Genomic DNA, 24,715 nt, shown 5'->3' on the forward strand with positions numbered 1-24,715 from the left:
CGCATACAGGCATATTGCGATCCTTTGTTTCCTTAAAGCTACACTGGGTTATTCGCAGTAGGTTCTTTCCCAGCTGGTGCTAAGACCCCACCCAACGGTAAGACCCACGGTAATGTTTTAATAACAATAATATTTGGGGTTTTACGTGCCAAAACCACTTTCTGATTATGAGGCACGCCGTAGTGGAGGACTCCGGAAATTTTGACCACCTGGGGTTCTTCAACGTGCACCTAAATCTAAGCACACGGGTGAATGTTTTAGTTGGCCTTTCCCAAAGCTCGCGAGCTATGCACGAAGCACGCTTTACGGGTCGAGCAAAAACCTTGAGAAGCTAGAATAGGTCCTTGCGCGCCCAAAAAATAATAAATAAATAAATAAATAAATGAAAGGTTCCGGGGGGATTGTTACAGGAGGCTACTTACGCATTGCCGAGAAAAATAGTAACAGTAATATTATTGCGCACACAAGAAAGCATGAGAGCCAGAAAGTAAGTACGCAGCACCAATCTCAAATGCGGACAAAATGGCGCCGCGAGAGGTGACTTCTGAATATCTCGATGCACTAAATCACACCTCTGAACCACAGCTTACGTAATTACATCTACAGACTTAGAGATGACGCCTTAGGCGTTCTCGGGGTTTTATATGCGTTCCCGCTTTCAACGCTCGCGTTTGTGCGGATAAAGGGCTCCATAAGGCAGGTGTTCCTAAGTTTACATTCTCCAGCAGCTTGTTGAAAAGCTAAAGAATTGCTTTGTGAATTGATTCTGTGAAAACACTGACTCCCGCTGGGACCCTGCTTCCTGCTTCGTCCTTTCGAGTCTTTCGTCCCGTGCCTGGAGCTGAGATACGACGTGAGAGACAACCGTCAGCTCACCTAAATTTAGCGATTCAAGAAATCTTTCTAAGAAGTCTGAGAATAGCGCTAACCCCAGCAGCCAATGCAGCTTGAAAAACAAGTCCAAGCTAAAGAAAAATACGGGTAAAACATGTGTACGTGACACGGTCTAAAATAAATGAGGCGGGCGAGGCTCCAAGCAAGATGTTAGGATGTTCAGACTGCCAACTTCTGGCTTCCCAGGAAACAGTCGAAGCCAAGTTGTTCAGGCTCGATTCTCTTTCTAGTTTCTTGCCTAGAGCTGTGTTGAAGTGGACATTGCGTCATAATTCGTAGTAGTGGTGGCAGGGTGCTCACCAGGTCTTTTTCTCGCTGTTTTAAAAGTAGCCGCTGATCTGTAATGCGTATTTATTGCGAACCTCATGGAAGTCCGTGGATTGCTTCCGAGCTAGAAGCGTCAGCGTCAATAGAGTACATATTAAAGCTTGCAGGATGTAGAAATGAAAGTGGGCAGAGTTCTCTGAAATTATGGAACACTAAGTGAGAAGAAAAAAATTAGACTTTTCAAAGAATTAAAAGGGTTTGAGCTTGACGAGGAGACGTATTCTTTGGATAGTAGGAAGGAAATATGACTGTGAAATTGCCAAGAATGAGTTGGTATATTGCACGAAACAGAAAATTGTTCCGAAAGGGGGCAACAGAGTGTGTGAGCACATATCGAAACGACCAGGAGTCGAAATGCCTGCTGTATACTTGTGAAAATATTCTGAAAAATTAATTAGTATTCAGTATTCCTAAGAAGGAGAAAACACATGTGTTATGCCAAAGGAAAGTGAGTTACACCAAGCTAAAAATACAGTTTCACATTTCACAAACTGTCACTGATGCGGGTCAACAAGAGCTGTTGAGGAAGGTAAGAGAATGGAGGTTCCTAATTGTACCCTGTGTCCCAGCTAACACCAGGCAAGCTGTTCGAGGAAAAATAAAGATTAAAGATGATGGTGCGATATAAGATTTGAAGCCCTACGATGTTTGGTCTTCAGAGGTCTGGCGACCTAGTCCCAGAAGCTTTAAAATCGTATCTTGCACCGTGTTTTCTAAATACCTTGCTTTTTTCTTTGAGAAGCTTGGCTAAAGTTGGCTGGGACGTCCGAAAATGAGTGTCGAATGCTTTACCAGCACTTTCGACTGACATGACAACAAAGAGGTAGTTTTACTACTTTTACAACGGGGCGTCACCTGCGAAGTCAAGAATTAGGCACAGAACGAGCCCAGCCACTGACCTGCCAATCGAAGGTGAGCACGTAGGAGAAGACGTTGGTGCTCTGGGTGCGAGTTCTTCCGGCCAGGATGGAGATCTCGTCGATGTACACCTCGGTCGTCGGGTTGGCGATGCTGTTGCGGGCGTTGGTGGGGATCATCAGGCCCAGAGCGAAGTCGCCCTCCTGAGCGTGCATTGCCGCAGGGTTGGCAATATTGAAAGAAATAGTGCTTGCGTAGTATTTGAGGATGAGCCACTCGCACTACATGCTCTGAGTTTGCTGTTATGCGTTTGCTTTCGTTGTCACGTTACGTTCTTCACATGTTTAGCTTCAATTTGATGGTGTGTGCATTAGCACGCCCGCGGTAAGTTTGCGATAAATATCGAAAGTATACCCATGGAAGCGCACAAGCCCGTATGTTTCTCCACATTATTATTTTCGTTTTCATTTATTGTTGTGGAAGCGTCAAATGCCTAAGCGAAACAAATAATAAAAAGAAATTAAAATGTTTCATGGAGAATGTTCAGAAGCGAAGGAAATGACTGAGTGCGCGAAGATAGGCGGGCTGGTGAAGTAGCATGGCATCTATAGAATAGCACCAAAAGACGAGGGCAAATTAAATTACGCCTAACCTGCAATGACTTCAATCTAACGTTTATTCAAAAGTACACATGTAATATATGAAATTCTTATTCCAGCTATCTCACTCATCACTCATCAAACAGCCAAAAACAAACACAAGACTATGCAAAGCTATCCCTCTAAATAATAGGTCGAATGAAGCAGAAGAATGACTGTCGCGACAGCAAACCAGGCAGCTGCCACGACACATTTTTTTTTTAGTATAGGGGTACGCCAACTTTCCGTGCACCTTTTAGATAATAAATGGCGTAACAGGTTTATGGATCCACGTCCTATATTACCCACCGTGGCTGCTTAGTGGCTATGGTGTTGGGCTGCTAAGCAGGAGGTCGCGGTATCAAATCCCGGCCATGGCGGCCGCATTTCGATAGGGGCGAAATGCGAAAACACCCGTGTACTTAGAGGTAGGTGTACGTTACAGAACCCCAGGTGGTCCAAATTTCCGGAGTCCCCCACTACGGCGTGCCTCATAATCAGAAGGTGGTTCTTGCACGTAAAACCCCGTAATCTAATCTAATGTAATATAATATAATCTACTCCCCGTCCTATATATTTCCGGCTGAATCTAACGTGCGTATAGGTAACATAAATAATATTCAGCCCTAATGCAACTGGGTTACACTGCAGGGCCCTTACTCGCTCCATGCATGAATCGTAGACACAATTTTCTCGCAGGTGACCTTCTCTTCAGTGTCTATCTGATTCAGAGCGCTGCAGGTCACTCATAATGCCGCTTAGCACCGCTTAATTTGCCAACGACAGGCACCTTTATTTATTAGTTTTTCGCCACCGCCAGATCAGGGATAGTAATCTCTCCCCAATTATTCTTACGCGCTCAGGAAGCACCCTGCCGGAACAAAAATATACTTTTTGCTTCGCCTTTTTGTGTGCTTGTGCAAAGATGGGTGCGCTGTGCATGCATCATTGATATAGACGCGGTTAACGTGCGGATACCGACGTCTCTCTGCAGGGAGCCGATGAGTCCAGTCCAGGAACCGTTCGGGTAGCGGATGCCCAGCGTGCGCTCGGGAGTGAAGGCCACCGAGTAACTGCGCACATGAGAAGGGGGAAGTAAAGTCCCTTGATGATTTGAAAGTAGCGACACTCTTTGAACTCTGCCGCCGCCGCGCGACCTCCTCGCCTCCTCCTCGCCCCTTGTGCGTTCCCCCCGCGGTAACCAATTTTGCCCCCGTTTTTCTGCACGACGATTGGTCTCCCTGCCGTTGCCCTTGGAAACGCGCGGATCTCGAGTTTTGCTTGTGTTTTTCTTTTTCGTTCGCGCCATTTTCCTCCTCAGCACGGCTGGCTCGGCGCTTTAGCTCGGCGTAGCGAACGTTCTACGCCGTGTTTCCTGCTATATGTGCTAACGCTATGCCGGGCTGTTGCGCATATAACTGCAGCAAGAAGCCTGAAGATGGTTATGCCGTTTTTATGATACCACAAGGAAAGCGTGACGGCTTGCGCAGGAAGCAGTGGCTGCTTGACAATGGCCGAAAGAACTTTGTTCCGACAAAGAACGGCGTTGTTTGCGAGCTGAGGCGTCTTTCTTATAGCTCGTAGCAAAGCATCCCGTAATGCTGCATTTTTTTTTCATTCTTCCGCTCACCACGCCCACCACGCTCTCCACGCTCACAAACGCTCACCAGCGTTTATGTTGCGGTTGTCCTCAGTATGCTTAATATGACGAAGGCACTACCACGCGGGACAGCATCGGAAGTTGCCCAGTTCTTTATGCACCACATTGTGCTTCGGCATGGCGCACCATCATTCATCATCACTGACCGAGGGACGGCATTTACGGCGAAGCTTCTGGACGACATCTTGAAGTTGAGTTACACGACTCATCGAAAGACCACTGCATACCACCCTCAGACTAACGGCTTGACAGAAAGACTAAACAAAACACTGGCAGACATGCTCTCTATGTACGTCGATGTGCAGCACAAAACGTGGGACGAAATCCTGCCGTACGTAACGTTTGCGTACAACACTGCCACACAGGAAACTACACGATTTACGCCGTTTCACCTCGTTTATGGTCGAGATGTTCAAACTATGCTAGACGCCATGATTCCGTATGACGACATTGATCAGCTCGACCAGTTAGCTCCTGGCGTCGAGGAGTACGTTCAGCGTGCCGAGGAAGCACGTCAACTGGCCCGTGTCCACATAAGACAGCAGCAGTGTACAGATGCCATAAGGTACAATCTTCACCATCGACAAGTTACCTATGAGCCTGGTGACCAAGTTTGGGTTTGGATCCCCATTAGACGGCGAGGCCTCAGCGAGAAACTCCTGAGCAAGTACTTTGGACCATACACAGTACTAAGGCGTGTAAGCGACGTGAACTATGAAGTGATTCCAGACGGAGACCTACCATCGCCCAAGCGCCGTTTACCACGCGCAGAGACTGTACATGTCGTCCGCCTCAAGCCGTATTTTGCACGGTGATGTTAAGTCTACTGGTGAAACAAACTCTTGTTTTTTTGCTGTCGTCGCGTCGTCCTCCAAAGAACTGCGAAGTGATTTTTCTTTTCTTTTTTTGCTCCCGCCGACAGAACCCATTTTTTTTCTTTCGTGTGCATGCCCGTATGTGTGCTAGCGCGTTTCCCTTTTTTTTATGTCCTACCTAATGCGCGTACCTTTCGTGTACGTCTTGTGTTTGAGCATCGAGTCGATGCTTCATAGGGAGGGGGAATAATGCCACCTGGTGTTTTGAGCCAGCGAACATTCAGCATTGCGTGCCCAGCAAAACGGCGAAGAAGACGACGAAGTCGAAGATCCCGCGCCAGCTGGAGAACCATCGCTCAGTGCTTGGCATTTTTCATCTCTGGCTGATCCTACTGTCACTTATTCTTGTGTTAGAGCGTGACAATATTCCCCTCACACGTCGCGGACTGTTCTTATTCACTCGGAGGTGCAGCCTTATAGATTTTGCTTTGCGCCCTGAAAAAATTAGTGGAAGTATACCCGTGTTATTGCAGGTGATGAGCGTTAGCTAGTCAACAATGAGTTTTTTTGCAGTTTTAAGGCGAAAGCCTTGAGATCTCTGTTTCAAGGTCGCCTTGTAAACTGGAGGTATCACGTGACCCAAGGAAGGCCAGAGGTGACCCAAATCATGTCCGCGCCTGCATAAGAGAATCATTGCCCAAGTTAATTAATGAATCATTAGTGATTGACATAAAATGGATTAGGGAGGATTAATGATTAGCGTGTATTAAAGAAGATTAAGGTGTATTAGAGTGCCTTAAGAAGGATTAAGATGCATGAATAAGGATTAAGGTGGGTGGAGGAGGATTAAGGCCGATTAATGTGGATTAAGGTGAATTATGGTTGCTAAAGGAGAATTAGGACCGATTAAGGTGGATTAGGGACCATAGAGCTGGATTAGGTTTGATAGAGGTGGATTAGGGTGTATTAAGGTAGATTGGGACTATTAAGCAGGATTAAGGTGGATGATGGAGGATTAAGACGGATTATGATGGATCGCGGTTGATAAAGGAGGATTAAGAACGTATATGGTAGGTAAGGTGCATTAGGGGCGATGTAGATTGATTAGGTTGTATTAAGGTGGATTGGGAGTATTAAGCTGGATTAAGGTAGATGAAGGAGCATTAAGGTGGATTAGGGTGGACTAAGGTGAATAAGGGTTCATTGAGTATTAAGCCCGATTAGTCTACCATAATCCCCCTAATGCACATTAATCCACCGAATCCACATTCATCGACCTCAATCCTCCTTCATTCACTTTAATCCACCATAATCCACGAGAGTCCGCCTTAATGAACCCTAAACCAACGTCATCGACCTTAATCTGCTCTAACTCTCCTTAATGCACTTTTTTCCTCCTTAACCAACGCTACTACTTCCTCATCCACTTTAATCCATCCTAATCCGCTATAATCGTCCTTAATTCACCTTAATCCACATTCATCTACTTTAGTCCACCCTTATCCTCCTTCATTCACTTTAATTCACTTTAGCCCACCATAATCCTCCTTAATGCACCTTAATCCTTCCTAATCCATCCTCATCCTTCTTCATGCACTTTAATCCACCCTAATCCACTATAATCGTCCTTAATGCACCTCAACACATCTTCATCCACCCTAACCCACCTTCATCGAACTTAATCCAACCTTGTCCTCTTTTATGCACCGTAATCCACTTTCATCAACTTTAATCCACCTTAACCCTCCTTAATACACCCGAATTCATCTTAATCCAATCCTAATCAATCATTACTTTGCTAATCATTAATCATCTCCTATGCGCGGCTGCACATGCTTTGGTTCGCTTCCCGCCTTCCTTCGGTCACGTGATATTTTCTGTAGCCCACAACGGCACCTTGATACAGAGGTCTAAGGCATTCGCTTAATAAGCCACACACAAAGGGATGTGTCACAAGCAATACTATATCAGACGCACGAAATAAAGCATCTCATCATGCGGCAGAAAAATTGTCTGGAGTATAGAACTCGCCTCAAAAGCTCCTTTTACATCGGTATACCCCGTTCATACGGCTTTAGGAAAAAACCAACCTCGTCATAAATGTTGCCTCTAGCATTATCGATGCTGCAGTTAGCATTTCTCAAAATTTTCAACCCCACTGGGGCGCGCAACTGGCCCAAAATAACACGCCTCCATAGAATCCTGCGGCCCGTCCGTGGTAGCCAGGGAGGAATAGCGTGCCGTGCGCAGCCGGCGGGCGAGGAGAATCGAGGAGGAAAGCGCCGTGAGGAGGAGAGTGTCGCTACTTTCAAACATCAAGGGGCTTTAGGGGGAAGGAAAGGGCGGACAGAACAGTGGTGTGTTGACAGCGCATGGGTCAAAGATCAGGCAGCCCGCTTACCTTAACATTATTTTGACATTATAACAATCGAAAGAATCTAAAGTGCTTATTTGTATATGATTAGATATGAATTACTGCGCTAGCTGAGGTCGACCTCTGAGTCTTTCCTGTCAATAAAAACTATCTCTCTACTGCACTTTGAATAATGACAATCATTTCAACTTGAACCTTGGAGTTCTGAACAATACGCATAAAGGTATGCGATGAAGCATAACGTCAGTGAAAAGAAACTAAAATAGGCTGATGTCTAGCACTAGTCCGTTGATTTACTTGACTGGTTGAATAAAAAAAAGTTGCAGCAGGGCCGATCTCACGTTGTCCACCGATGGTAATGCCTAGACTTGAATCAAACGCAACTGATTGTCACCGTCGAAACGAGCTATGTATGAGGCGTGTACTGCAGCTCTTTTAACGCTCCTCTAAGAGCACTCGGCGCCATCTATCATCACCGCCGAGAAACCTGCGCGTCGCCTCTGAATTGCATTACCGGTGCGTAAGAACGCTGAGAAGCGGGTCGTGCGACAGCCGGGCTTCTGCTTCTCTCGCTCGCTTCTTTCTGTACGCGCAGCGCCGTGTAATGGCATCGCCGAGAAGGCCGTGCGTGGCCTCCGAGACGACAAGCGCGGCGCGCCGGTGCCTGCAAACGCCGAGAACTGCTCTCTCGCTTGCCCCACCTTAAGTGGCACATTCTCAGTGACGCAAGTTGGCGACAGGTTCATTGAAGAGCGGTACGTATCCAGTGCATTGGTGGCTCAGCTCGCCATAGCACTGGCGGAAAGCCGTTCATTGAAAAGCGGCACGTATCCAGTGCATTTGGGTCGCCGCCTGCTAATGCGTCGGGTTGCTGCCCTTAAAGATCCCTTGTGCTGTGGGCTCGGTTCTGCTCAGCTTCGCAGGAAATTCAGGCATCGTTTAGTCACTGTAGAGCGGCACATTCCCGCTGGCACGCACCTAGTTACCCACGATGACGTCAAAGACGTTCATTTAGGAGCGGAAAACACCTACTGTCACATACCCAGTGACCCATGCTGGCATCAAAGAGGTTCATTGGAAACCAGCGGAGGCCGAGTGACACATACGTAGTACTCCCAATTGGTGCGAAAGAGTTTCTTCCGAACATCGGTACCTGCCCAGTCCCGCATCATAGTGATCCCTATAGCGTAAGAGAGGTTGGTTGAAGAGCGGCACGTGTGTGCACATCGCCACATACTCAGGGATCGAAGTTGGTCCAATGATCGGTTTAAAACTGTGATGAGTACAGTGCGCAAAGCAAAGTGCATGCAATGAAATGTCAAGTAAAAAAATTTGGACGACGCTTGAGCTTTGCCTTTAAGTGCGGAACGCAATAGCATTCAAAGATCCCCGTCTGCTCCTCACGCTTCTCGGCAACTGCAGCTTATGTATACCCGTAATGTGTCCCGGAAAACGCTTGCGGCAAATGTTATGCACGAAGGCGAGCTTTCTGGTAGAAACGCGACCTCTTGCGTGGGCCGATCCCAGAGATAGGGCACAGTAGCGTCAAAAAATTACAGCATTTCCAGGTCTCTATTACTGTATCGCTCTATAACATTTAAGTCTGACAAGATTTAACATAAAAGGCATGAGCTGTGAGCGTCTTGTTTTATGACACTTGTTTGTGGGCAGTCATTCTCAAAATCCCGAAGAATAACTGTGAAAAATGAGAGACTAAGCATGAGTAAATTTAGTGATAGAATGATGTGGCAATGTAACTCGCATATACAGCATGTCATATAGCAAGGCGTGGCAAAATATGTGCCGCAATGTTCATTCGCAGGACGCCGACGCCGGATTTTCTGCGACACGGGGCGTTACAAAATTTGCGGATTCCACGCACTGTGGGAATCAATGTAAGCGAAGCTACGTATGCTGTTTGCTTTGACTGACGAGAATTAGTGGTGATGTTGGCGACGAATGTGTAATTCCTTCAGCGTTTAGTGCAACACGAGACTGGTGAGGTGAGTTGATGCTGAACGTTACCTTGCGTGCACCACTGCTGCTTGTCTGAGTAGTCCGCAGAACTCACAGGGAGACGTGTTTGCTTTAGGCGTTGTAGTGAGTCATTGTTCACAATCTCTGAGAGGGTTGAGCATTATCGTTGCCCCACAGGGCACATCGCATCGTGGCAGAGGTGTACAGAACATTTCCTCCACAACGGCTAGTCAGCAAGGGGACTTATGTTGCGCCGTCGGCTGCTGGAAAATGAGTGTTCGGACGTTTGACACACGGACGCGGCAGGGCAGCGTTCGTCACCACCACGGCTATCGGCAGAGACGCCAGCTCCAAGCGCTGTGTTCAGGCTATGGACAATTGTAACGTTTACACTGTAACAGCCCAGGACGCGACCTCCACAGCCCAGCACCTGCACTTTTGTAGCATAGGAAAGCAAGCACAACACGTGTCATACGCACAGACTGAAACAATGCGTTGGCGGAGCCCGACGGGACGCGGACAACTTTCTGTGGCAATGAAGGGAAAGCTACGGGCGCACGACGCCAAGTAGTCCGCCAGCGTTTGACAGTGCTTTTGGTTGCTCGGAACTGGCGCTGAATCGACGCAGTTTCACGTGCCACGGTTTCACGTTTGTCCAGACCCGGAAGGGAAAAGCCGCAAAATAAGTAAACTTTTACATTCAGTGGTGTGTTTTATCTCTTTTAGCTGTTGCTAATAAGGTGCTTATGTTTTATCTTCCCCAGCTTAAACTAACGTGGACGAAAACACGGAACTCTTTTCAGAAGCGCCCTCATTTGTGCGTGCTTTGCCTCCGTAGCTTTCCCTTCAAAGCCAAAGAAAATTGTCCGCGAGTATAAGGTGCCACGATGTCCTCCTCACCCGCCTCGCCATGCAGGGTAAAGACAACCGCGGCGTCTACTGCAGCGTGCGCCATTGGCATGCTCACTCCGAGAGGGAGACGAAAATGGCTGTGGCTTAGCTAAGGTTAAGCCCAGGATGCGAAGCATACTAGCCTTTATTTTAGTTGTTGAACCACTGTTTAGCCTGGTGAACTGCTGTTGCTTGGCTATATTTGGTTCGGCTAGACGAACCAAATACGCTGTTGCCTCTGTTCCGGAGTTTCTCGGCACGTATTCTCCGCTTGATTGCATTTCGCCGCTCCGAGCGAGTAGAAGTACTCCCAGATACACTCGCAACTTCATCCTTTACCTCGGACTCTGTGGAGGAACGCTGCTGTTTAGCCGCGTACTGTGCACGTCGCTTGGCAAGCCGAACTTCTCGTTCTTCGGCCGTTTCCGTGGCTCTTTGTAACTTGCTCTTTGCGGTCTGACGAGCGGCCCTTTCCTTTCCCGCCATCGCAGTATACAACTGGCCTCGACGAGAGCGCGCCGCTCTTTTATACAGCTGTTATGGCGCCAGTGCCCTAGCGGGAGGAACGGCAGTTAGGCCGCAGCACTGGCTGTGCGACCGCAGGCGAGCGCAAGAGTTGAGCCCGGCTTGCAGCTGTTGTGACGTCAGTGCCCTAGCGGGAAGAGCGGGAGTTAGGCCGCAGTACCATCTGTGCGACCGCAGGCGAGCGCACGAGCTGAGACCCGGCTATGTAGCTACGCGGCCGCAAGCGAGCGCACGAGTTGAGCCTCCGCTTTTGCAGCTGTTATGACGTCATATGGTAGCTACGCGGCCGCGCGCGGCGCAGCAAGGAAGAGCGTGGTTGTGCGGCTAGTATGCTTCGCATAAAAATGTTCATATTTGGGACGCCTCCAGCATTAATGCGGCCAATTCGCCGTCTGTATCCACGTGCGCTGCAGCTAGAAGAGTTTGATTTGAAGTGCCACACCAATCCAAGTCGCCCAACTGCTAAACATCGGTCGTTTATCGATATAACTGTGGCCAATAATCGATCTAAGGTTGTCACGGAACCAATCAGTGTATATCACAATAGTTACAAAGCCAGTGTCATTGTATCATTGCCAAATTACGCAAGTAAACACATGTACTGTTGTCTAAACCTGCGTGACGTGCTACAGCATGGAGGAAAGAAAAAGCTAGGAGGGAGCATACCGTAATGCGATTGAAGCCAAACCTGATGGCCCAACACGTGATCTCACGTCAATGTGCGCGGATGATTTTAGTGTTCCCGCTCTGCAGGCAGAACCACGGCAGGCCAGCTGAACAAGCGCGCGCCGAATAAAAATTACTGGCATAGCTGCTGGGAACCAAACGTCTAAGCAAATCTCGATTCTTGCTCTGTGATCTCGACAGAAAAAGTGCCTGCTGGGATTTAACGCTCACGGCCAACGCCGCCGACGCCGACACCGACGCCGACGACACCGGCTTTTCTGCGACACGAGCTCCTTAACGCTGTCGCGTTAAAAGGTCACGTGTTGGGCACCCACTGTGGCCACTGTGGCACGGAGCGTTGGCTTGCCGAGGCTGGCGGCATGACGTAATGCTCCCTCCTATATTTCTTTCCTTCCTCCATGTGCATTCGCTGGTCATCCACCTTCACAGAGTCGAATGGTTCCTCAATGTTTTTTTTGTTGTAGTCAAACGCACTTCGCGTCTCTGGAGACAATTGAACGCTATGAGCGCTCGCCGCGCATGTGCCGTCCGCAGGGCAGCAGACGACGGTGTCGGCCTGGTATATTTACTGTCGCAATAAAATGAACTCTCGAAATGCGCATTGCATAAACTGCCCGTTCTAAAATGAACTCTAGAAATGTGCACTGCATAAACTGCCCGTTTAAACACATTTAAAACGCTGAACTTAGCAGCAGCACCCTGCAATATGAAATGAAGGCCACCTTGAGAACGTAATTTCGCAGAAATCTTGTTCCCAGCTCTAAATTGAACGGTTTTGACCATTACTTCCTGCGAAGATAATCTTCCCCGTGAGAGGAGCTGCGTCCAATAATTTCATTGCGACATTTATGAGTTCTATTTTTATTGTTCTTTGTTTCATTCGGCAGAAACCCGTGTCTTGGTGGTCGACACTGACAAAGTCCTGCGTCGCCGTTGCTGCGTTTGCCTGGGTTGGCGGGGCGCTGCTCCTGCTGCTCGCCTTTTACGATGGCCGGAAAGGTCACGCGTACAAGTCGTGCCCGACGCCCGGTTGCATCGAGTTCGCCAGGAGTCTGCGCGAGTCGATGAACACCTCCGTGCAACCGTTCGAGAACTTCGGTCGCTTCGTCTGTGATGGCTGGAGAACCAGGTACCGACTGACGGTTCACGAGCAGGCGTTCGTGAAGGTGCTTGAGAGCGTCGGCCTTGCGCTGCTCACCGTGCCTGTGTCGGGGGCAATCAAGGCCAGCACAGCGCGAAGCAGAAGGCGGCACTCCTGTACCGCAGCTGCGACTCCGTGAGGCGCGGAGACCGGGACGAGCTGGAACACGTACGCGAGGCACTGCGCAGTGAAGGCATCGTCTGGCCTCACCGGTCACCGGACCCTGACTTCCTGCACGTGGCACTTCGGTCGTCCCTCGTACTTCGATGGGGTGTCCCGTTCGACGTCACCCTGAGATCTGAGGGCAACCACCTGGTGGTCCAGATGGAGGCATTCGAAATGTTCGCCTTGCTCCGAGAAAAATTCGTGGCAACGTCTCCCGGGTCGCCAGAGAGAAACGCTTATTTCGAAACGCTCCGGTCTAATTTCAAGACGAACGACAGCAACCTGCTGGACTTGGACGAGGTGAACGACTTGGACAAAGCCGCCTAGGCCACGGTTCCGAAGAGCGTCCAAGCCTCCCATTACGCGGTGAGGCTAGACGAGAAACCTGTCTTCGCTGGCATTGACAACGTGACGCAGGAATATTGGCGCCAAGAGCTTAGCCCTTTCGTGTCCTTAAACGAGACCGAACACATCGTCTTCGCGACCCACACGGATAATTTTACCCGAAAGGTCTGGGAGCTCTGGGTTGTCAAAGGCGGAGAGGACATGCACATCTTTGTGTCCTGGTGCGTGGTGCAGATAGCCGCTCTCTTAGCAAACGAGCAGCTCCAAGTCAACTTCTACGGGAGCACAGAAGCGGCTCATTTCGAGCAAGGCACCTCGTGCCTAGCCAAGGCCTTCCTCATCGCCGGAACCGACGTCTTCTCCGGCTACAACAACTTTGTTTTCGCCGGCAGGGCACGGCTCAGGGCTCACAAACTGGTCCGCGCTTTGCGCAGAGCATTCCTGCACCGCCTGCACCAGTGGAAGCACTGCGACCCTGACGTCACGGTGACGCTAGAGCGAGACACGACAGAGGTGCCGGTGCACGTCGTCCACGCGGGCTCCGTGGTGGAAGTCAATGACCTGGTTCCTGACATGCGTGACTCACTGGTTCACAACTCGCAGAACACACCGGTACCCTCCTCGGCGAAAGTTTGTTTGCGATCGAGCATCTGCTCGGTCATCGCGGATGCGCATCTGCTGGTGTTTCAGGACAAGGACTTCCTCGTGATGCCGTACGCCTTCGCGTTCCCGTACTTTGACAGAAGCTCCACGGCAGGTTTCAACTACGCTGGTGCGGGCGGAATCGCGGCGTTCGCGCTGGCCAAGCTCTTCTTGGTGGCGTACGGTGCATCGACAAGAGCAAATGCGTCCCTGGAGACCAGTCTACGCTGCCTGAAGAACGCGTCTCCCAACGCCGTGGCCAGAGACAACAGCCAACTGGTAATGGCACGCGCGCTCGCTGCCAGCGTTGCCTTCCAGGCCTACGCGTCCGAGTCGGCTTCCTGGGACATCGCCGTGCAGAACCTGGAGGAGTACTCTGGCGCGCAGCTGTTCTTCATGGCGTCCTGCTATGCATTGTGTCCAGGGAGCGCCAGAGAACACGAAGATGGCGCGCAGTGCAACGCCCACCTGGAGAACCTGGAGGAGTTTGCGCGAGCGTTTGCTTGCGCTCCGGGCACGAAGATGAACCCGCAGTCGAAGGGCAGCATCATGTGAAGATACTCTGTGAGATATCGCTGGCTTCGGCTTGTGCAGCTACGGGTACCATTGAGAAGGCCTCGCTCTCTTGCTTCTAAACTTGTGCTTGGAATCTACAATATATGCAGCATGGCTAGCTTCTAATGCGCTGTCTTCCCATGTTTAGAATACTCTTTATTGCTTTCTGTGATTCTGTTGAACTTGCGATATTTATAATTGACTATTGCATTCTTATTTATTTATTTTTTTCCCTCTATATAATTGCTGATCGTTGCTCTAAGGTGTTCTTTTTCTGTCCAATACTAAGATTTGCTTGCTCGCTCTCTGGTATTGCCGTGTTGTGTTTATCTCGACATCTTTCGCACTGCCCAGCGCTGACGCCCAGCGCTGAAGAAGACGGTCAGAACTACTTGCAGATAGTGGAATGTCTCGCGTCATATTTTTCTCTGCGCATCGATCCCGTCATCATTCGATCGCAGTGACAAAGGCTCTCGTCACGGAGAAACTGCTTTGATACTTGACCCCCTGAATCATCAAATACTTACAACGCGCAACGGTGTTGGTAGTGCTCATTTTCAGCGGTCTGGTCATTTAGCAATCGCAAATTTGTAGTGTGCATTGAAATCTGTGACCCAGCTTTTCTGTCGTTGCATGGCCAGGTAGACAGCACGAAAACGTTGGACGCTGAACGATATCCACTGACGACTCAATTGCACCTAAGTACCGGTCAAGGCTGGGTATAATCAGAGTCCTTCCATGTTTTTCTGGTCACGAAACTCCGCCGTCACGCTATGGGAGAGGTTCAAATACTGCCCAAAGGTGCCGCGACGCGGCGCCACTGTGCCACAGAGGGCATCGTTTGCGTACCGAAACGCGTGCGCAGTGCGAGGCGAGCCGAGTGATCGGGTGCGTTCTGTGCATGTGCTGCGCAAACTTTTCGAGTGCTGGGCTGTTTATTTGAAGTGGCGCGGTGGGACAACGATGCTGAACACGTGTTGCAAGTAACAGCTGAAGAAGTAGAATGGTGGTATCTCTAACAAGCCAAAAAAAAAATTGCTGTATTTGGGATACGGCTACTTATGTTTGTTTGAGAGTTGTTTTGCCATGTGTTATGAAATGCTTTAGACTTTCTTGTTGATAGAAACAATCGATTATGCATTCTGTATTTATTGCCATTCGTTTGCTCGTGTTTGTTTCCTGCCCCCCAATGCATATCTCTCACGTTTGATGTTATTTCTCTACGCTTATTTATATCAGTGTCATGCTTTTAACAAACTTCTTGCATTGTGAATGGTGGACCATTCGTGACCGGACGCCTCTGTGCTGTCTGTATTTCTGTCCGCTTATTTTAATGATAAATGAATGATCATGCTTGTATGTTGTTTTTGCACCAACACGTTCTATTTCTTTTCTTAATCGAATTGTAAAGTTTTTAACATATTGTAAATAGCTGCGCATTAAGAACCAAAATACCTAGTCTCACCGTTTCTGCGTCGAAACCACGAGCAGCGTGAATAAGTGCTGGGCTTACTGACGCTTCTAAACGACTGTTTGCTAAGGCAATTGCCTAATTACAATACAGCTAGTTTCAACTGCGCAGGTCCTAACACTTTACGTTCGCCTCAATCCGTCGCTAAAAGCCGCATCGAAAACATTTAGTAGCGAAGTTTGTCTTGCATTAATACCACCTAAATCTCATTCAGAAGTGGCATCGCTTTGCAGAGAAATCTTAAGCGCATGGAGCAGCTCAATTTCCTTTTCTTTGTCATTAAGTATTCTACGGTAGCAGCCCTTGCAATAACAATTTCATTCTTTTGATCTCCTTATAAGATACTGCCCACAGTCAGAGTCCTTCTCTGCCACAGTTAAACAGAAAGTGAACAGCTGTGCTCGGCGGACAATCTCGCGCTATGCGCAACCGGCAACTGGCGCTTACTTACTGGTAAGCGGCGGTGCAACAGCCCATATGTTTGCATCTGGTGAAAAGTGGGACCACTGACGCTTTGTTGCGAATGCGCGGAGTTTAATCTCAGGCAAATATTAAATAGCGGAGACCACCGAAGTGCTGAGGCGAATGGCGTTGATGTAGAAATGTGAACCGAGACCAGCCGGCCGTGTACAGCGGACGCATTTAGACGGGGGCGAAAGGCAAAACACCAGTTTATTTAAATTCAGGTGCATTTTAAAGACATTTAGTAGCGAAGTTTTTTTGCATTACTCCTGCCTAAGTCTCATTCAGAAATGGCATCGCTTTTGAGATTTTTAGTTGCATTTAAAGACATTTAGTTGCGAAGTTTGTCCTGCATTTATCCTACCTAAATCTCATTCAGACGTTTATTTACGTTTATTTAAATTCAGGTGCACTTTAAAGGATCCCAGGTGGTCAAAATTAATCCTGAGTCCCCCACTACGGCATGCCTCATAATCTTTTAGTGGTTTTGGCTCTTGAAATCCCAGATTTTTTATTTATTTATTTATTTATTTTTATCTGAGACCGCCGCAAGCTCCATGTTATGAGCGGCTTTTTTTTTTTCGTCCCAGGCGCTCATATCATGGCAGAAGACGCGCTCAGGCAGTAATTTAAACAAATTCAATGTTAAAAATAGTTACGTGAAACTAGAGCGACGGTTAAGGAAGTTGAGAAAGCTAGAATACCGAGACTGCCCCACACACAACCACAGCGGTAGCGGCGTTCGCATGCCCTCTCATGCACGGTTGCGCCTCAAGCGGCGGGCGCTGGCTCTATATGAAACTGAGGCGGCAGTTTCGTGACTAGAAAAAAAAAAAAGAAAGGACTCTGGTATAATCAAGACCAGCGTGCTTGAATAACCACAAACACAAGTTTGTCGCAGTTTAAGAACTATTACGTAGCCTTGGAATCGGAAAACTGCTGCACACACGCTCTCTTGCGAGATAGACTTCGTCTTTGCTGATGCATGCCTGGCCTCGTACCTCTGAGAATTTCGCGAAGTGTTCACGTCAGCTCGCCACACACTTGTACGATGGCCAAGACAACAAGCAATTTTGCGAGGTGATAGCGTGTATAGTATGAACAGTGTATCATCGTCGCTGTGTTCTTTTATCTCTTATTCCTGTCGTGCACATCATCACTTTCCCTACCCGCGAGTTGCAGTCTTAGCGGCCTAGGCTCGTACTGCATATGGTTCAAAGGACTAAGGTGTAATTTTCATGAGACATGCCAACACCTGTGGTTGTAATGGATTCGTTTAAGACTGTGCAGATCCCTAATTATACATAAACATACGGAAAAGCAATGAAGCTATTGTTGCGCAGAGGAAATATCTGTTTCAGCGAACTCTATTTTGTTTTGGTTCTTATCGAACGGACACTGTTCTGTTAATTGCAGGGGCTTGCTTTTAGGCAGAGTAAATGCATGGTAGGATACACAAATTTCTTCCATGCGGGTATTCCAATAAGAAATGGCAGTAACGACCATGTACCTAGCGTTCCATGTCGGGAGGGCATCCTTGGCCAAGGCCTGTTGCAGGAAGCCGGAAGGTCGGTTCTGTGAACTATGGGACGACTCCTCTGCAGCAACGTTATATTGGCGTTACATCCGCATTTTCAATACTGGCGTCCCATATGAGATAGGAAGAACCGCACGGATCGCAGAACTATTGCGGCCAGAAGGCGGTTACAGTGTGCGCATGTGCAACCTGCCGGAAACGCAACCTCCGCAGCGATACCTCCGAAAAATATTCCGTTGTGCTTGTCGAAATACTTAGGGCGCCGACGTGAACGGCGGATAATATGAGCCAAAATTATAGACGTCACAGATCCTTTACCTTTCCACTAAAAAAAGAAAAAAAGAAACGTGGCGTCTTTTTGATTTTTGCTGAATGGCCGAAGCATAACTGGCAGACAGCGCAATGCCCGACTGAACTGATGGTAAAAGCAACCAAACACGTTCATTGGGTGAGGAGGTTGCTTGAATGACTTGAAATTGAATGGCTGCGCACTCAATTTGCGCCCCGCCTCCACGTTCCACGCTCACGCACATGGGTGACGTGGTAACGGGAGCCATGTGGACGGGGAGTCATGTTTGCCCAGGAAGAAATTGTACGTGGCCTTTGCTGGTGTAGAAAGCTAGTGTGCGTAACATTTTACATTACTATATTTGTTTGCCATTTACCGTGCTTATAAAAGAAGTTTACAAATTAGGATTGCTTAAAATGGGAAGCGTTAGCACGCATAGCTAACGCAGCATCATGCGCAGTGCAGATTACTGTATATTAGGGGTTCTATACAGCGGCATTTCCATGCATGCATATGACGTACCGGGTGTTTGCACGAAGGCCTTAATTGTAATATTCAGAAATGTTGGTTTCGTAATAAAAATGATGGTATCTTCGGAGACATGCCCTCAGCGGCGCCGACCACGGGGTGTCGAGTGATGCGTTGTAATTAGTCGCTAATCAATAAAAGTGCATTACTTAACATTCAGACATTTAGTTTCAGTGGGCTCGTCATAATCGGGAAATTGAAGCAAACTCTCCGTACAAACCAAATCAATTTTTGAATCTGGAGAAATGCCGTTGCCCACGGCACTGTAGGAGGACGCGACTTTCGGCCACCAGAGGGCGCCATGCCGAAATGTTGTGTTGCAGTGAGCGCAAAGCCACACTCCTTGAAGGAAGGAAGGAAGGAAGGAAGGAAGGAAGGAAGGAAGGAAGGAAGGAAGGAAGGAAGGAAGGAAGGAAATCAACTTTATTCAAGGTGCCGCAGGCCACGACGGGTTTGGGACTCTCGTGGAGTGGGCGTCTCCCACGACGGAACCGGGAGGTTGAGTTTCCTGGCGGCGTCGTGGACCTGCTGGACGGCCCAGAGTTGGGGAGCGAATTCTTGGCCCGGGATTGCTTCTTCAAACTCGCGCTTGTCCGGTTGCGAGTTTATGTGAGCTTGCGAGCACTGACACACCCGAACATTGATCGCTCTCACCACCCCTCGAGGTGACGTTCTGCTTACGTCACCAAGCAGCGGGCAACCAGTGCGCCCGCTGTATATATGTAAAACCAATAGCCAATGAAGGCAAGAAAAAATATGAGGGTAATTAGCTGGGGTCGAAATTAAAACAGCGAAAACAAGAAGGAAAACGGAACTGGCTGAATAGATAATTTGCCGCCGGTAGGAGCCAAACCCACAACCGCCGCAATACGCGTGCGCTGCACTACACAAATTGCGCTACGGGGACGGCCACGAATCTTGCCACTGTATTGGATACTCGTGTGCACTACATCCAGCCCCGGGAGTGTTAGCCGACCCCACTCAGGGGCACTCAGAACCGGCGAACTGAAGTTGATGTATCAAATTCGTGATTGCGAATAGAAAAGAAAAAGTAGTCATGTGACTCAGCAGCGGACCAAATAGAAGACAAGGTCTCATGTGACCTATTATAGTCTACCACGTGGTTTGTTGTTCCATGTATTTCCACGCTATGAGATATGATGAGGTGGTGAAAAAAGGCTGCTGAAGAAGGCCTTGTCTTTCTTCGATGTCAAGCACTGTTGAGTGGCCTTAACTTTACCTGCGCCATCTTACCCTGCTTTAGTACTATCTTATTCTTGCATAGAGACTTTTGCTTTGCTTTAATTCGTTTTATTTCAGACTTCATCTACATTCGGATTGGCACATATATTTCGCTGGCTAACGCGACTCTTCCGTTTCTGGTTATAGGTGCACGCAATCTTGACGAGCGCATTTGGTTCCTTTCTTTCTTTTTGTTTTTGCATTTCCGTGCTAATTACGCGTTATTGCTGATCCGTGAATATCTTTACGCTAACTCGAAGCGTATTTCTTGTTTCAAGCTCATTTTGAACCTTTTTGGTTGGCTTACGTGCACAAGAAGGCCTCAAATAGTCCATTTTGGCAAGAAGAAAGCGGCCACATATTCTAATCACACACACCTAGAATAAATTTGAAATCGCCGAAGAAAACATTGTCTTCGAAAGTACCGCCCTTGCTTTAATTTCCGACTTTGGTTTTGAGAGGGCGCCAAGCGTACTCACTTGAAGCGCATGCCTTGGGACAGCTCCCGCAGAATGTCTCCCAGTAGGCCGCTGATGTGCACAGAACCTGTGCTCGTTGTCGTGAACACCATGTGTGGATCGTACTGTGCGAATGAAGAAGGGAGACATCCGTTGTCACCATATACCATAGAACAGACCTCTATGCTTACGTTTACGCTCATTGCCCCCGTACGTAACGAAAAGATGGCCTTTAGACGCATTAAAGGGCTATTGGAAAAGCATATGGCTTTTTATTGCAGCAACATTTTGTCGCTGGACATCGGAAAAAGGCACGGAGCAACAATTAATTGAGGAGGCGAAACAGCACTCACTCGGGCCTCTCAAGAAAGTCACGGCGTCGGGCACTGCAGTGACCCTCCCTCTGTCGTCAATCAGCTCGCCGAGCAGGTAAAACAATGGCCTCCGAGATTTTCGCGCGCTGGTCGGTTTTCCACCAGCCGTGCCAATCACACGGAGTGGGTAATTTCATTGGTGGGCGTGGCCGGATCTTCCTCCGCGCCGCTCGCAACTGAGGGGCAACCGAGCTTCTATGAGATTTTGGGGCGAATGGGCGTGTTTTTCCAGGGCTCCTTGGCCGCGATGAAATTTTGAGTTTTTGATGAGTTTCCTTTGATGAGTTTTTTTGTGCATGCTTGCTTGCTTCTGTTTTTGATTTGATGTTTTCTTTTACTTTAAGTAATAATTGGGTAGTTTCCGTTTTCTTTTCATTTCTGTTATCGTCTGCGGGGGTGTGTTTCGTGTGTATTTGGTGTTGCAGGATAGTCAGAGCGTCCTTTAAGGCCACGGGCTTCAACACGGACAAGCCGGTGGGACGTTAAGTCTTTATAGCCTTTAAATAGAAGCTAGGAAGTGGCAAGACTAATAGCTATTAGTGGTTTTACAGCGTGTGCTTTGGTGTCGGGAATATTGCTTCGGTAGAAAAGTTAGAGCGTGGCCGCGTCGTTAAACGCGTTCGAAAACGTGTCACACCTTAAATCTATGCGGTATTGATTGCTTTTAAAACATTGGTGAGAATTACGTTGCGGCATTTTAAGGATTTAGATACTGTGCGTATCGGGGTTTGCTAGAAGGCACGTGCTCTGCATCTTTATAGTATTGCATTATTTTCATCAGAAAATCCCTGCAATACATGGCAAGAAAGTCGGGAAAGCGTACAGTTTACGGGGGGTCCCTCAAAGCAGACGTGGGGACGGATGAGAATGGAGAGGGAATCGAGTCAATTGGAACACATTGTGATGTCGATGCTAGGCTGAAGAAAATGGAGAATTTCCAGGATGAGCTTGTTAAACACGTCAAAGGGCTCAAAAATGAGCTAAATATGGAGTTTGACGCACGGAAGGTAGTGAAAAAAAGACTTCAAGCAGCCGAGGAAAAGCTTAACAGGGCCGCCAGTGTAAAAAAGAATGGTCGGGAAAATGGAACGCAATCCCCCGACGTAACAGGAGAGCGAGTGCCATCAAAACATGCGAAATGCGTGCAACGTGATCAGGGGGTCGCTGCAAAGAGCGGTACCTTTCTCGAAGGTGCCACGCAAACAAAGTAGGAGCGCAGGGTTGGATGCCCTTTGTCAAGTCTGAATCTCGCGGAAAAAGACAAAGGGAAACAGGAGAAGGAAGCAGAAAGTGAAATGGTGATTATCACCGGCGACTCAAACCTGGCTAGGTGCTGAGAATTGGGGAGAGGGTGAAAGGCGATAAACGAGTGGCGGTAGGGACATTTCCGGGGCGGACACTGGGCTCTGTCATGGAGCGAGCAAAAGCAAAGCTCGCGGAAAATGCCCACATGCGCAACCTTGTCATAGTATCAGGTGGGCCATGTCCCGCCCTAAACAGGAAAGAACTATCCCGGCGCTTGGCGAAGGTGGTAGACGACTTGCGCGAGATGTCCCCTGAGGTGCGCACGGTGCCGGAGGTGTCTGTACGTGACCAGTCACAAAGAGCCGTAGTGGCTGATAATGAGGCGATATGGAAAATGAGCCTAGAGAAAGGCTTCGAGGTTGTCGAAGTAAACAGGGAAGTGAGTAGGTGTGGTGGTTTTGAACGAGACGGGATCCGCTTCAATTACAGGCTTGGATGAGAAGTGGGCTGGTGACTTGCTGGTCGCGTTGTTCCATGTTTAGAGGGCCCACGGGCGCTCAGGAGGCCAGAGTACGTAGTAATGAAGAAGACCGCTAGAGGAATGTCAGAGTAGTATCGCCGCGAATAAGAGATAACAGAGGAAAATAAGAAAGAAAGCTCGTCATGCAATAGGTTACATCAACATGAAGGGCGGCAGAAGAAAAGAAAAGTGAGCATGGACTGAGGGGCAGTTAAATGAAGAACAAATATGGATGTATGCGGTTACAGAAACGCACCCTAAAGACTCGGAAGAGCCGCTAGTGAATGAGAATTATGTTTGGGAAGGGTGCAACACAACTAAGTCGGAAAGAAAGAGGGGGGGGGGGGTCGGTATTTTCATCCATCAGGGAGCCAAACGGAAAAGAGTAAATTCAAGATGTCAAGAGCATCTTTGGTTATCAGGTACAATGAGTGAGAAGAAAAAACTTGGCTGGGCGTAACGTATTTGTGGACCGGAAATAATTGCAGAAGGAAGAATCGAGAGTTAGTGGAATGCATAAGTGATGATAATAAGGGTTTCGGGAATGATGCCGAAATTATCCTGTTAGGTGTTGTGAATGCCCACATAGAGGATGTAGATGGTAATACCGACAACAATGCGAAGTCATTGCTAGATCTTTGTAAGCAACATGACTTGGTTATCGTGAATACAGGGCCTAAGTGTGAAGGGCAGATCACGTGGGAAGTGGGAAATCGGCAATCGACCATTGATAATTATCTGATGACAGAAGGAATTCATGATAAGTTGAGAGAAATGGTCATTGACGAGGAAGGGTATAGCAGCATTGAGAGTGACCATAAATGCATCATTTTGAATATGAGATGTGTAGTTGGGAAAGGCAGCAAGAAATGCAAAATGGCCAGTCCGAATTTGAACGCTGAACAAATAACAAATATAGTCACAAGAGTAGATGAAGAACTTGGCAAATGTCCAAGTAAAGAGTGGGAATATAGTGAGCTTGTAAGTGTAATATCGACAGAGATACGAAAGGAGAAACATGTTTGTTGGAAAGGAAATAAGAAATCGAAAAGCTGGTAGAACATGGAGATACGAGAAGTGATCGCCCAACGACAGAAAGCACCCCGAGAGCACAGGCAGGCAAACAAGGCGAAGTTGCCGCAGGATGCATTGTCCAGTAATGGGAAATATACCGGCAGAAAAAGTCTGGTTCAAGTACTGGTGCAAGCAAAGATAAAAGGTGAAAGCGAACGTTGGTTGTTAGAAATACGTGAGAAAAAGAAGGCCGCCTAGAACATTTTGGAACGACATAATATTATTAGGCAGAAAGTCAACAACTGTACAACATATCCTAGATGAAGATATTCTATTTACAATTACCTGTAGGCAACTATAGGTAACAATAGAAACACAACTTAAGGAACACGTGATAGCGATCGCTGAAGGTTGCAGGAGACACTGAAAGTAAACAACTAAGGTTGGGCAAGTGTGTCAGTTTCACAAGTGTATTTTCTTCCTGCGAACAGATGCCACACTTGAACTTTAAGTGAGGAGATTTCCGTAACCGAGGTTTTTAGCGCACGAAAAGGGATGAGAGACAGAGGCAAGACGCGGACACAGCGTTAACTTCCAACAATTGTTAAAAGTTATAAGGCTGTGTCCGCGTCTTGCCTCCGTTTCTCATCCCTTTTCGTGCGCTAAAAACCTCAGTTACGGAATACCAACACGCCCTAACCTACGCTTTTTCAAGTTAGATTTCCATGTTTGTTGCGTTGTCCTCAAAGCTGTAATCTAGATTAGTCCGCTATGCATAAAGAAATATTGACGTATGGGTTGCGGGAAAACAAAGAGGAAAACAGAGAAAACAGTGAACTTTTGGCGAACGATCATTCCAGAAATGGTAAGCTTGATGGCGTTGATGATGAAGTGGTGGAGGACGGCCTCAGGAACTGTTGCACATAGCCATTGTCGTGGATTGATCGGCTAATAATCGGGTGACGTGAGGAATTGCGGTGTGAGGGTTCTTGGATTTGGAATAAGTTTGGAAATCCAACAAAAGAAAAGAAATGTGAGAACAATGTTGCCATGAGCAGGAGGGCAAGAAAGAAATGGTATA

At 48.0% G+C, this 24,715-nt stretch overlaps 1 protein-coding gene across 3 annotated transcripts in view; it reads right to left on the reverse strand.

The window, feature by feature from the left end:
- The window catches only part of LOC139057606 (probable glutamate receptor), a 76,183-nt gene that overhangs the window by 36,992 nt on the left and 14,476 nt on the right, over positions 1-24,715 (reverse strand). For 2 of the 3 annotated variants that reach the window (XM_070536127.1, XM_070536128.1), the window contains exons 2-4: positions 20,503-20,606; positions 3,700-3,790; positions 2,121-2,282 (exon numbers count right to left, since the gene is read on the reverse strand). In XM_070536127.1, coding sequence (XP_070392228.1) covers positions 2,121-2,282; positions 3,700-3,790; positions 20,503-20,594 — 345 coding nt within the window. In that variant the 5' untranslated portion in view covers positions 20,595-20,606. Of the gene's footprint in view, positions 1-2,120; positions 2,283-3,699; positions 3,791-9,591; positions 9,960-20,502; positions 20,607-24,715 lie in introns of those variants that run through there. The other variant, XM_070536129.1, reaches the window with a different exon arrangement.

Source organism: Dermacentor albipictus, chromosome 3 (assembly GCF_038994185.2).
Source record: "Dermacentor albipictus isolate Rhodes 1998 colony chromosome 3, USDA_Dalb.pri_finalv2, whole genome shotgun sequence".
NCBI classification, from domain to species: Eukaryota; Metazoa; Arthropoda; class Arachnida; order Ixodida; family Ixodidae; genus Dermacentor; species Dermacentor albipictus.